Raw genomic sequence first — 14,103 nt, 5'->3', positions numbered from 1 at the left:
CTGTACGCTGATTTGAAAGTGAGTTTTTTTTCTTTTTGAAAACTTTGGCTTTTTCCAAAAGTGAAAATTTTTTTATGTGTAAAACCTAAAAAACCTAAGTTTCATTAAGTCCTCCCTAGTTCCGTCGAGGTTCCCGGAAAAAAAAAAAGTTTCATGAAGTCCCAGGGGAAATCTATAGTACTTGTAAAGTTCCATGAAATGTGCCACTTAAACAAAATGTTTTAAAATACACACTCCTAAGTATAAGATGAACATATCAATAAAACCCCAAACCCCCAAAACCCTAAGCCGCGCGTAAAATCTCGCTCTCTTTCCCTCTCGCGAAAAACAGGGCAGCACAGCCCCTTGTTTTTCCGGTGACGTTCCGGCGCCGTCCGTTCATATTTTGGCCACACACCCTTCAGGGAAATTGTTCCCCACGCTCTCCTCTACCTGACCCACCTTAGACCTGACGCCGTTAGCCTCTCCAGCCGCCGGAAACTCGATCTGAAACCACAGGAGTGGCAGCCACCGTGAACAGCAGCTTCACCGTCGTCGTTCTTCGAGCTCCGGTCATTGGCCGCCATTCTTCTTACTGTAGGTCCGTCTCTCTCCCCTCTTTTATACCCTACAACAACTGTAGAGCTGCCCAGCCAAATACACACAGAGAACGAATTGCAGAGAAGATAGAGGATGAGGAAGAAGGTTGACGAACGCATCAGAACCCTAATAAGCAATGGCGTCAAAAACAGGCACCGCTCCATGTTCGTCATCGTGGGCGACAAGTCCCGCGACCAGGTACACCCTTCTCCTTTTTCTACTCGATTACTCTCTGTGCTTTCGTTATAATTTGTTTGGGTGCTGAGAATGGTTTCGAAGAGAATCAAGATATGGCTCTTATGTAGTTTTATATTGGTTTTAGATTGTGAATCTTCATTATATGCTAAGCAATGAAGTAAAGAAATCAAGGCCTACTGTGTTGTGGTGCTACAAGGACAAACTTGAGCTCAGCAGGTTCTGTTTCATTTTTCATTTTCGTTGGAAGGAATTTCGTTTAAAAAGTGGCTGCACAACATTAATTCGTTAAACTATTTAATGCAGTCACAAGAAAAAACGTGCTAAGCAGGTCAAAAAGCTGATGCAGAGAGGGCTGCTTGATCCTGAGAAGGTTGATCCTTTCTCACTTTTTGTTGAAAGTGGGGGATTAACTTATTGCTTATACAAGGATTCGGAAAGAGTTCTTGGTAATACCTTTGGAATGTGTATACTTCAGGTAACTTGCAAATTATCTCTTACCAAATATTCTAGTCTAGCTGACTACTCGTATAAAAAAATTGCCCCCTGCTTTTTCAAGACTAAGTTTGCTCTTACTCTGCATCAAGGACTTTGAGGCCTTGACTCCAAATCTACTAGCAAGAACAATAGAGACTGTGGAGGGTGGCGGACTAATCATATTGTTGCTTCGTTCTCTATCCTCACTCACCAACCTATACACCATGGTCATGGTATGAATTTAATATCTCTTTCTCTTACACACACCATGGTTATGCTTAGTTTTTTGGCCAGAATGGTTATGCTAATAAACATACAGTTTAATCTTGAAAACTACACACTTTGAAGTTTTCATTTATTTATTTGTTTTCTGCAATAATGTGGCTACGAGAAGACAATTGGTAAATTGAAATGCGTGACTGTCTTTTAAGCAATTCATCTGGGCAGATAAGTTTCAATGTGGGCCTAAGTTGATTAGTTCTCACTTTTTCATATTCTAGGGTTTTCTCACGATTTTACTTTACCTGAAATTGTATTTTACTTGTTGAGTTAGTATCAAATTTAACTACATTATACTTAAAAATTAATATAGTCAAACCACATGTTCTATTTAACCTTTATAGCTTGGTTGACATACAGGTCTGATTTCTAGGTTTATCATGCATTTTGATAAAAACTTCAACATAAATTTTTGCTTGCAATAGTGTCATCATTTACTTACAACACTATGTTACAATTGTTCTTCCCAGTTCTCTCATTTGCAAAAAGTACCTCTATGAAGTCTTATCAAGGCTTTTCTATTTCAGGATGTTCACGACAGGTTTCGAACTGAATCCCATTCTAAGGCCACTGGACGTTTTAACGAGCGTTTCTTATTATCAATTGCATCATGCAAAGCATGTGTAGTCATGGATGATGAGCTGAATATTTTACCCATTTCATCTCATATGAGGTCAATTGCTCCGGTTCCAGTTAAAGAGGTAACCTTTTGGCCTCTAAACTTTTAGGTAGGAAGGATTACTGCTAAATCTCGGCATATTTATTTTTGTGATATCTTATGCAAAACTGGAAAAGAATAAAAGGCTAGGTCTTTCCGTATATGTGTATGCTGAACGGTGTTATTCATCATTTTATTAGGATAATTTGTAGAATTTAGTGATACTATTTATCAGTGCCCTATTAAACAAATACTAGAATTTAGTGATACATTTTATTAGGATAGTTTCCGTATATGTGTATGGTCAATGAAGCTTTGTTGAACTGTTCTGTTTTGTCTCCTGATCATGATTGAAGGACTCTGAAGGGATATCAGAGTCACAAAGGGAATTGAAGGATCTAAAAGAACAACTGAGTGATGCATTTCCTGTTGGCCCTTTAATAAAGAAATGTTGTACGTTGGACCAGGTAGACATCTTTTTTCTGATTTGTATTAGTTCTAAATTCTGTATCACATGGTTTACTACTAACATGACTCATAGGTTAAGTTGGTAAATGTTTGAGCAGGGAAATGCTGTTGCTACATTTCTGGATACAATCTTGGACAAGACACTCCGAAGTACTGTTGCCTTGCTAGCTGCTCGTGGCCGTGGGAAATCAGCTGCACTTGGTTTGGCAATTGCTGGAGCTATTGCTGCAGGGTAGTATGCCTTCACAGTTTATTTGAATTGTTTGTTTGTGTGTGTGTAGGTGTACACTTACATGCACGTACTATTTTAATTTATTTTATGTAAATGTGGCTGATTGTTGTTAGATTTTGATGAGACAAATATATCTTCACAGGTATTCAAATATCTTTGTAACTGCACCCAGCCCCGAAAACTTAAAAACTCTGTTCGAATTTGTTTGCAAGGGTTTTGATGCACTGGAATATAAGGTATGTATGCGAGGTATTCCCGTGTGAGTGGTTGTGATTTATTCTATTGCAGTCTGCCAGAAATCTTATTCTCATAAATAAATAAATAAAGCAATTCCTTGACCGCATCCTTGATGATTCTGTTATTTCTTTCCATGCGATCCAACGATGTGCCATACATTGCCGAAGAGTAAGCCCCTTTTTGGCAGATAGCCCCTTGACGGTGTGGATTTGGCAAATAGCCTCCCGATGGGGACGGGATTCCCCAAAAATTCTTACCGGGGATAGGGGTGGGATGGGGGCAGGGATGGGGAGCGAGGATGGGGATGGTATTGCCATACCTGGCCCCTCAGTTTGAGAGGCCGATACAAAAACATATGGTCAATACTCTCTGATTTACCTTTGCATAGAATACACCAATGTGGAGATAAACAAGGATAGTCTTCTTTTTTTGGATTATATGACAAGTATTAGTTTTCCTATCAATCATTACCTAGAAATCTACACTTTTATAGGTACACTAGCTCAAACATGTGATCAGTCCAATGCTCTAACAAAGAATGAATTTTCTAAAGAGTAGATTGATAATAATTTGTTGATTCTTCACCTCCATTAGTGTAGTTAAGATTTAAACGTTGCATAAAGTTTAGTCTTTCAATGCTAAACTTAATAGGTTCTACACTGGAAAATGTCCAGTTACCAAGCATGGTGGTGTTTGAAAGTTTTTTTATTTTTTATTTTTTTTTATTTTTTTGTGAACTACATTTTGGCTTTCATCCATTTCTTATAAGATCATTCCTATTCTTATTCTTCATTTCTCAAACGTGTATTTTGAACTGTGCACTAGTTACATTGAGCTTACTGCTGTAACCTATGTTTGCAGGAACATATAGATTATGATGTACAGAAAAGCAGTGACCCTTTGTTGAAGAAAGCAACCGTACAGATCAATATATACAAGCATCACAGACAAACAATTCAGGTAGAATGATATGGAAAGTTCGGTTTTATTGTAATATTTGTGTGTGCATATTGTGCGGGTGAGAATAATTTGTATAACTATTGGCACATGCAGAAGATTGTATTCAGTGGTTACAGGATATGGGTTAACTTTTTATCTGTGCCCACCATTGTAATAAAAGTATTTGCTTAAAATTAATGAATAATAAAATTTCAGGATATAATCTCATTCCTATGTATAAGTTATAGATGGTCTAGTTGGACGTGTATATTTAACTTATAATTAGTACCAATGTGAATGAAGATTACTGAGAAAATGCTACTGTCTTCCATTTCTTTTTGGATAATGCCATACTGTCAAAGATTCTAGTTTGTCTATTCTATATATTTTCACAGCATTATCCTAGTTCATCCTGAAGCCAATCACCTTCTATTATTTGTTCTCTTTTCTTCCAACCATCCTAGGGTTTTCATGCAACCCAGCTTAGATCATTCCAGTTATGCATAGCAAGGAGTTTGCTCAGGCAGTTGAACTTGATGGAAAGAGTAAGGAATTATTCATTATACTTTGTAAGGCGGGTGTGGCAAGGTGAGGAAAAAGGAAAGGAAGTTGCTTTGGCTGTATTGGTCATGTGCCTTGAAAACATGATTGCCGAGGTAGTAGTAGGGAACATTCCTTCATAGGATAGGCCTCATCACTAATAGGCATAAATGTGTACACCTTTTGCCCATCAAATGTGTTTCATTTATGTGTGCTTCATTTTGGTTATTGGTGTGAGTATATTGAACAAATTTAAATGGTTTATAATATCTAAAGCTTGCTTTCAAAAGCATGTTCTTGATGGATTAGTCAACCATTATACCTCTTGTGGCTCGAAGAAAAGATTCTATCTACTGTTTGCTTATGGGCTAGATGTATTTTGTTACTTTTCGTTGCAGTATATACGACCACAAGAGCATGAAAAGCTTTCCCAAGTTGAACTGTTGGTTGTTGATGAAGCAGCAGCTATTCCACTACCAGTGGTGAAGTCTTTGCTTGGTCCTTATCTGGTCTTCCTTTCATCTACTGTTAATGGGTAAGATTTGTCCATGGTCTTCTTCCATCATATGGTGTAGTTTATGTTTCAATGATTTCATGAAAGACTTTCAATTTCCGCATATTGTTTCCACTTTTCCTTTACTTATTCTTGATGTTGTCTTCCAATTTACGAAAAAAATTTGCCAAAAATATCTGACTGCAATTTAAATACTGAAGCACATTTCTTTGATTCTGAAAGCTATGAAGGTACTGGTCGGTCTTTGTCCCTAAAACTTCTACAGCAATTGGAAGAGCAAAGCCAGATGTCTGCTAAAGGCCCTATATCTGGTATGCTTATCCTTCACTAACCGGTTTTTTTTCCTCCTTTTGGCTTATATCTAAAATGGGTTGGATCAAAATCCCCCTTCCCCCATCATATTTGACCTTATCTTTAACTTCCAATGTCATCCCTGAATTTATAACTTGCACAATATTACCTCTTCAACTGTGATGGGTTAACAAATTAGAATTTGTGGGGCAATAAACTAAGGTTACTGTTTTCCCCTCACTCTTGCATTTCTTGGTGAAGCACAAGTTGGTTTTATGCATATCAAAGCAAGGGAAAATATAAGCATCACAAGTATTGCTTGGTGAAGCACAAAGTGTTTTAAAATCACTGACATCTTTTCGTGGTTAATTCAACTCGTAAGTAAAATGACCATATTCATCTGCTCGTCTACATTGATTGCTTTTCCTTAGCACTTAATTGTCAGAGTTCTACTTTAGGTGACAGGGCAAAAGTAAAATTTAGTTAGGAATAACATACAACAAATCAAGGGTATGTACAACACCCCAAGTTGGTTATACTTGTTGAGTCTAGATTATGAGAAACTAGATAACTTTCTTCATGTTATTTATGATAATAAAAATTTGTTACCATTTCTCAAGATGTAATAATAGAGTGCTGGATTTGTCTACAATTTGTAGTCAGAATTTTTATATAACGAAGCTTAAAGGTTGTGAGCTTCTTTTATACCTTTTATGTTAATGTTATGAATTTAACTTTCCCTTTATTAATTTGATTTTGTTTTCTAAGTTCTTTTACGGAATTTCAAGACTGCCCTCTGCTTCAATTGTATGGGGTGTGATGCTGTTCTGGTCTCCTTAGGACATAACATCTGGTTTTGTTCTTTTTGTCAGGGTTTTTTTTTCTTTTTCTAAATAAAACTGACTACGTACAAACAAAATTTGTCTTCCTTGGATGATTTCCTGTACATTCTTCACTTTTTTGTATATTCTAAGCTTTAGGAGCCTCTTTGTGGCACTCTAATATACTTTCTATAAACTCCTGCTTGCTTATTTCTTTTTGTGTTAAATTTGCTAAAGTTCTTTAGATTGTTGGAGGCCTGTTTTTCTATATTCTTTGAAACGTTGGCATCTGAATGTGCATGTATGTCTGGACATCGTGTGGTCATAAGCTGCCTCCTATGTAACATTAGACTCTGACATACTCAACTCACTCAATTTTTTAAGTCTACACAATTGGTAACATTCTTGTTTCTGAAATAATGGAATTGCTGACTCTTGCAAGCGAGTAATGTAATATAATATTTTCTGTTATAATATTTGGACCTAACATTCTGAACTGATAAATGTGCTTGATTGTAGGTCGGCTTTTCAAAAAGATTGAATTGAAAGAATCTATCAGATATGCTTCCGGTGATCCAATTGAATCCTGGCTTCATGGTTTACTTTGCTTGGATATTACTAATTACATCCCTAAACTTAACGGGTAAAACAACTATGCTTAGAACTTTAGAACTGAGGAAGATGAAACCATCTACATTATTTCTATTATCTTCATTAATGACCTCTCTCTCTTGATGACCAGGTTACCTGCACCCAGTGAGTGTGATCTGTACTATGTGAACCGTGATACACTGTTTTCATATCATAAAGATAGCGAGTTGTTCTTACAGGTACCTACATATTCAAATTCTGATATCCATTAATTTTCAGTTTTGATATGAATGATTCTTCGATTCAAAAATATTAATGATTCTTACATACTCAACACTTTCAGCGAATGATGGCACTGTATGTTGCCTCTCATTACAAAAATTCTCCAAATGATTTGCAACTAATGGCTGATGCTCCAGCTCACCACTTGTTTGTGCTACTTGGTACGTTTGCTTCCTTTTGAACTGGTTTTCCTTCCTTTGCTATTATTGGCTGGACTTTATTTTACTTTATGTGTGCAGGTCCTGTTGATGAGTCAAAAAATCAGCTTCCTGATATTTTGTGCGTCATTCAGGTTTGCATCTGTTTTCCTTTCGTGGTGAACTAATATTTTGTTGGTGCTTTTATTATGTGCTGAACATTTCAATGGTTTTTTTTCCCTTCAAGTTTACCCTATTGTGAAATGAGAATAAAGGACACAATAATTTAAACTTGTACCTTCTAAGTGTTTTCTTCTGGGGTTCATCCGAAATGAATGTTTTTTGGTATTGTGTCCCATTTGTGCTTCAACCTTGTGTTCAAAATGGGAATTTTTTCCATATTTACAGAGTAGGGTTTTGGTCTGCACTATAAGCTTCTGTCTCCAAAGTTAGCGGTTCGTCTTTCTGAAATATCCGGCTAGATTGGCAAGCTGTTATTTGTTAATTCTGCTTTTGGGAGTCGTTTTGGTTCTGCTGAATGCCTGTTTTCATTTTCTTTTTAGCTTTTTTGGATTTATCTTCTTGACCACTTCTGTTCTCTGTAGTTTTATTGTTCTTTAGCAATAAATTTGTCTCGTTTCCAGGAAAAGAAAAAAAATGAAAGAAGAAATCAAAAAATTTCCGTGGTTCTGTTAGGTTTTGGAACCTTTTTGCCCATAAATATTTCATGGATTGTGAATTGCAACCTATCCACCTAGTCCCCAAACTTCAGCCATGGCTCCATGGAAAAAACGAGTTGCCAAATATTACTAGGATGAGGCCTATCATGCCAAAGCTAACAGAATTCCTAGTATTCCAAATTTGCCAACATAGCTTAATCATTTTCTTATTACCATGAGACTCAGATCCATCTCTCAGTTGAGGATGGCTCTTTCCGAAATCTGGGTAGTTGAAACTCTGTCCAAGATGCCTGTATTTATTGTCATATCATACATCTGAACTTTAAAAGTCTAATTATCTTAATATCATAGGCAACAATTATGATTTTCAAATTCTTTTTGTATCTTATGATGCAGATTTAGTCGTAGGTTATGTTTTAAGTTTTGTTGATATTAGTGATGGACACTGATGGAAATCATAATTTTAGGGATTTTCTTGAGGTATTTGATGTGATTAATGGTAATGATGGGAATTGAGTTGATTAGGAATTTTCTTAGGAATTTGATTTGACTTGTGAGTCAAGGAGCTCTATAATAAGCTAGACATGGTGCAACTCCTTTGACAAACCTGAATTAGAAAATAATGAAACCCTATATTCTCCTACTTCTCCCTACTCATCTCTCTCTCTTTTCTTTCTATTGCACTGTTTCAATTAGTGTGTCAATATTTAGCTGTTTTCCCTTATATCAAGGCGTAGACTCCCACCGAATGGGTTTTTAGCTGTCCCTATAGTAAGAGAACTCAATTTTGTGATGCTCTAAATTTATGTGCCATCCTTTTGTTCTTAGGTCTGCCTTGAGGGACAGATTTCTCGTAATTCTGCAAAGAAAAGTTTAAGCGATGGTCGTCAGCCCTTTGGTGATCAGATACCATGGAAATTCTGTGAGCAATTTCAGGACACTGTGTTTCCCAGTCTGTCAGGTGCTCGGATTGTACGAATCGCTACACATCCAAGTGCCATGAAGGTAGTCTCGTTTTCGTGGTTTCCAAATTGATTATGCTATCGAGGGTTTTGTTGAAATGATAATTTATTCTTCTTTGTTTATTGTTTATCGCAGATTGGATATGGTTCACAAGCAGTGGAACTATTGACAAGGTATGCTCGTGTTCACTTACTGTCCACTGTAACATTGTTGTAGATCACTTGCTGGATCTGGATGCGTATTTGGATGCCTAAGATGTTTAGAAAATTTGATTTATTTCTTTAGCCCCATATTCCACACATGTTGACAGAAAAGATTGAAGCTTATTGGCCTTGGTCAGGCTTCAAATACTTTCGAACAAAATGTATTGCATGCTGCCTTCTCTTAATCAAATATACTTTTAATTGATAGAATATGTAGAGGGAAGTAGTTCAATTACAAAACCCTATAGTTTGATAATACTTATGCACATGCAAGTTGCAATGGGGGATGTGAATTTCATGCTTTTAGTTGAATTTGGACCACGAGCCCTTCTAGTGTTTCCATTTGTGCATCTATGAATAGTAGAAGAAACGAGAAATGTGGGAAATATTCTAGTGATACCTCTGGTATGTCTCATGTGATATGTGGGAGACATTCTGCTGCTCTTGTTGGGGACACAGATACACACAACTTCTGGTGTGATATGCGGGAGATATTCTACTGCCGTTGTAGCAGTGGAACTCATAAGTACTTATTATTGAGATAAAAGTCTCTATGAGATAATTTGAGTGAATCTACTAAGGTTATTTCGCCTCAGGTACTATGAAGGACAGTTTGCTCCTATTTCTGAAGTGGATGTTGAAGATGTTGTTGAGACAGTGCCTGTCAGAGTCACAGAAGCTGCCGAGAAGGTTTATTATAATCACTAAGCTTAGTTTTCTTTGGTTATTTTTTCTTTTTAATCAACGGGCTGGAAAATGTTATGTGGAGACTGTTCTATAATTAAAAATTAGAATGTTGAAGTGCCATTGGGAAGGTGACCTCCTTTTAAGGAAAGTAGAAGACAGACTTCCCACCTTGGTTGTACCTCATTGCTATGTCATATGTTCATTGCACTCTTGTGCTGTATGCTATGTGTGCCATAATAATATAACAATAATGTTCTATAATTGTGTAAACAAAAATGAACTCCAATAATTTGCTTACTGATAATCAATGTGGGTGGGCTAGGGTGTGCCATTCAGAAGTTATTCATACAGCTAAGTTTTTACACCGTAATAATTAATAATATATTTATCAACATGCCATATTTTGTTAATTTAAATTTGACTCTTTTTTTTAGCCCTTTATAAATATATGAATCTGTCATTTTTGCAAACAAATCAGAACTCTCTGAAGTTGCTGTCATTATTGGGTTTGGTTCCTTTCATTCATCATCAATTTATCTTCTTCCCCTTTAAATTTGAACTTTCAACCTCCACACACCCTCCAACACACAAACACACTCTTTTATTGAATTACAGAAAACTAATATTGGAGACAGTTTTTTAAGTCACTGTTTGGTGCTGAATGCAATTCTTGTTCTGTCAAAATATTTGATTTGGTCAAACTTGGTTTTGTGTGGTATGAAAATTTTGTTGTTTGAATGTAAAAGTCTGAACAAACTTTTGTGAATCATTGCTTCTCATGTAAAATTTGAGCAAAATGACATAAATCACTCCATGGCTGTGAGAGTTTATTATGTAGTGGTTTGTTTATTTGGTTCAATAAACCTGTCACCTGTACTTACCTTTGATACTTTCTAGTGGAATCATACATGTCATATTTTACTTGTAGGTTTCATTGCTGGAAGAAAGTATAAAACCTAGAACAGATCTTCCTCATTTGCTCGTTCATCTTCGTGAAAGGCGACCAGAGAAGCTCCATTATATTGGTGTCTCCTTTGGGCTTACCTTAGACCTTTTCCGCTTTTGGTGGAAACATAAATTTGTTCCATTCTATATTGGACATATTCCAGTTAAGATGGATTTTTCCTCCCGGATTGAATGTTTTCAATATTGTACTTTGTTGATGAATGATTGATTAAACAGTAATTTGACATTTTTCTTTTCAATGGATTAGAGTGCTGTAACTGGTGAGCATACATGTATGGTCCTGAAATCTTTGAAGAATGATGAACTTGAAGTTAATGATTTTCGTCCGTTCTACCAAGGTGGGCCCATTTTTTCTCAGAACCTATTTCTCTACTTGGACTTTTATGCAGGTTTTGTATCCCTTCACCTCACAGCTTGATAATTTGTTGGCGACCCTAGATTTCAGGCGAAGGTTTTTGAGACTACTGGGTTATAGTTTTCGTACAACGGATTATAGGCTCGCTATGAGGTACTATCACATGTTTCCTTCTGATAAATGTTTTTTGTTCAAGTGCTCATACTGCTCGTAATCTTTCAGCATCATAGATCCTAAGATCAATTTCACAGAGCAAGAACCCAAGTTGCCTACCGTAGATGGGTTCTTAAGGTCAATCACAGATATATTGTCACCTTATGATATGAAGCGACTTGGAGCTTACACCAGCAGTCTTGCTGACTTTCATATGGTAAGCTCTCTGAACAATGGTTGATGGCCACTGTCATGGTGCTATGTACTGTTTATGAGGATCTTTAATTCTCATTTTTTGCGGCTGGTTTTTGTTCCTGTGCGCTTGTGTTATATAAGATGATAAAATAATTCTTTAAACGACAAAATCGATAAGGGTGAGGCTATTTGGACACCTTATTTTCCCTTCCGCCCCACCCAAACTCCCCCTCCCAAACCCAACCCATCCTACCAATGGTGAACCTTCTTGTGGGTGTGCGGTGCTCCTCTGAGGGAGGTGGACCTCTCTCTTTTGCAACTTTTAGGGAGGCGCTGCCATGGCTGCCCTCTTCTTTAGTTTTAAAATTATAAAAAATTGTAAAAATAGTTTGTGGAAATAAAATAGTTACGAAGGACAAAATTTTGGTTTCATCAACAAACCTTTTTTGGGGCAACTGAACAAATAGAGGGACGCCATAAAATAGAACACCCAACTGAAAATGGGAATTTAAGATTTCTTCCACCTGAAGCAATGAAAAATCCCAGTATTTGCTTCTTTCTTGTTTTTTTAACTTTGGGAAAAAGCAGTCTCCTTTGAATGTGTCAAGATGGTCCTCTATCTAGGAAGCACAGACATATATAGTAGGGAGGGAGGGATCTGAGGATTTATTGTATTTTCATCCATGACAAATAGGCCCTACTTTCTTCAAATCACCTGAGGATTGCTTTCTAAAGTTAGAATATAATCCCTGTGGTCCATTTGGAAATTATAATAATATACCAATGCAGTATATTTCACCATTGGGACTCACATTTAACTGGAACACTGAAACCTCTTATACTGTAATTAATTGTTTGTTTATACAGATGTCTAACATACTTCTTGTTTTACAGATTTTGGATCTTGTTTCAACCCTTTCACATCTGTATTTCCAAGAGAAACTTCCAGTAACATTGTCATATGCCCAGGCTTCCATATTGCTCTGCATTGGCTTACAAAATCAAGATATCTCCTATATTGAGGTGTGTTTCTTTACTTGTTCATCTTGTGGTTGTGACCATGCATGCAAACTCAAATATGTGCCATTTAAATATGATGATTTGTACCCACCACCCCCCTAAAGAACAACAGAAGAGGTGGCTGATTGTGAAGGGTTTACTGCCGTAGTAATCAAAATACATCTTCCATGAATCTTCTTTCTTATTCACATTGGCTTCCAACATGTATTTTAATCAGTTGTCTTTCGTATGTGCATTTACTATACTGTTTCACAGCTTGTTTCTTGTGTTTCCAAGTTTGAGGCTCAAATGCTCCTAGTTTTAGTATGTAAAGGACTATCAGGTCTCATTTTTACTTACATTCACGTTTTACAGGGGCTGATGAAATTGGATCGGCAGCAAATATTGTCTCTGTTTATAAAAGTTATGAAGAAGTTTTACAAATATCTATACGCTATTGCATCTGAGGAGATTGAGTCGACCTTGCCTAGACCAAAAGAAGTAAGTTGAGCAAAGCAGTTTACTTTTTTATGTATGGAAAATACGTGTTATGTTGATAGTTTCTATCTCCTATTTCATGGCGTATTATACGTTATGGTTCTAGTAGGCTTAACTCTGATATTCACACAGGCACATACAACCATTATGCCTTCTACACTGTTTGCACCTTGGCTATTTTGTTCGATATGCAATCATTAAGTTTACATTATCGGATTTATTTGCCTACTACCTTCTCCTCCCGACATTTTTTCAATCATATAGTCCAGAGTTTGAAAGTTTCAACATCTCAAGCTGTCCCTTGAAAAAGAAAAAAAAATATATATATGTATCACATTGATTCTGCACTGTAGCATTTGAATCTAGAAAGCTGTTTGCATGGGAAGTTATCTATAAAAATATTTTTAAGGTATTAAAAGTTATTTTATATACCACATAACTAGGATTTAGTCAGGCTTGAGCTCAAGTATACACTTATCCTTTTTCAATCTTTTGCTTATGTTCTAACATCAAATTCTGTCATGTGGAAATTTTGGGTTCAGACTGTCTTGGAACCTCACAAAATCTCTGTCGACGATGATCTCAATGAGGCTGCAAGGAAAGTTGAGGTATGCTTCGTTCCTTTTACCTTCCCTGTTACCCTAAACTATCTTTCTCACTTCCTTGTGCTGAGAGCCAAGAGTCGAGCTGACTTGACTGCTTACATACAGGATGGGATGAGATCCAACACGGATGGGTTAAATCCTGAGTTTCTTCAACAGTATGCGATTGGGGACAGAGATGCAGAACTTGAGAATGCATTACAGAATGGTGGTGTAAAGTTACCAGCTGGAGGTGTTGTTAGTGTGAAATCAAGTAGAAATAAAATGGAGGAGAAAGGAAAACAGAAATCGAGTCATAATAGTGGGGAAAAGCGGCGTAAACATGAGCATGGCTCCAACTCCAAGTCCAACAAAAAGAAGAAATATTCACAATAGTCTATACTCTTTTTCAAGACTCTACATAACATTGTAACTGTTTTTAACATTTAGTACGATGTTATAAATCACCAGTCACAGCATATGCAGATCACAAATTTTGACAGTAAATGACAATGGATTTTGTTATTTGCAGACTAGTTGTTTATAATTCTCACTGCAATTCACACAAGTCTAAAACTGTTTA

General features: G+C 36.5%; 1 protein-coding gene across 1 annotated transcript; it reads left to right on the top strand.

The window, feature by feature from the left end:
- Nucleotides 1-213: 213 nt before the first annotated feature.
- LOC148920847 (RNA cytidine acetyltransferase 1-like) lies at nt 214-14,051 on the top strand. Its single transcript, XM_089052152.1, has 26 exons — nt 214-777; nt 902-993; nt 1,081-1,252; nt 1,362-1,484; nt 2,058-2,231; nt 2,545-2,655; nt 2,755-2,888; nt 3,031-3,124; nt 3,987-4,085; nt 5,003-5,139; nt 5,341-5,429; nt 6,750-6,873; nt 6,973-7,060; nt 7,165-7,264; nt 7,343-7,395; nt 8,749-8,925; nt 9,019-9,056; nt 9,683-9,776; nt 10,702-10,881; nt 10,987-11,077; nt 11,178-11,247; nt 11,317-11,464; nt 12,337-12,465; nt 12,817-12,942; nt 13,482-13,547; nt 13,650-14,051. Exons 1-26 carry the CDS (start codon nt 673-675, stop codon nt 13,914-13,916), a joined length of 3,081 nt encoding a protein of 1,026 aa, XP_088908278.1. The 5' UTR covers nt 214-672; the 3' UTR covers nt 13,917-14,051.
- Nucleotides 14,052-14,103: the final 52 nt, after the last annotated feature.

Source organism: Prunus mume, linkage group LG1 (assembly GCF_029339155.1).
Source record: "Prunus mume cultivar Tortuosa linkage group LG1, ASM2933915v1, whole genome shotgun sequence".
Classification (NCBI taxonomy): domain Eukaryota; kingdom Viridiplantae; phylum Streptophyta; class Magnoliopsida; order Rosales; family Rosaceae; genus Prunus; species Prunus mume.
This window is presented reverse-complemented; position numbering and strand designations above follow the sequence as displayed.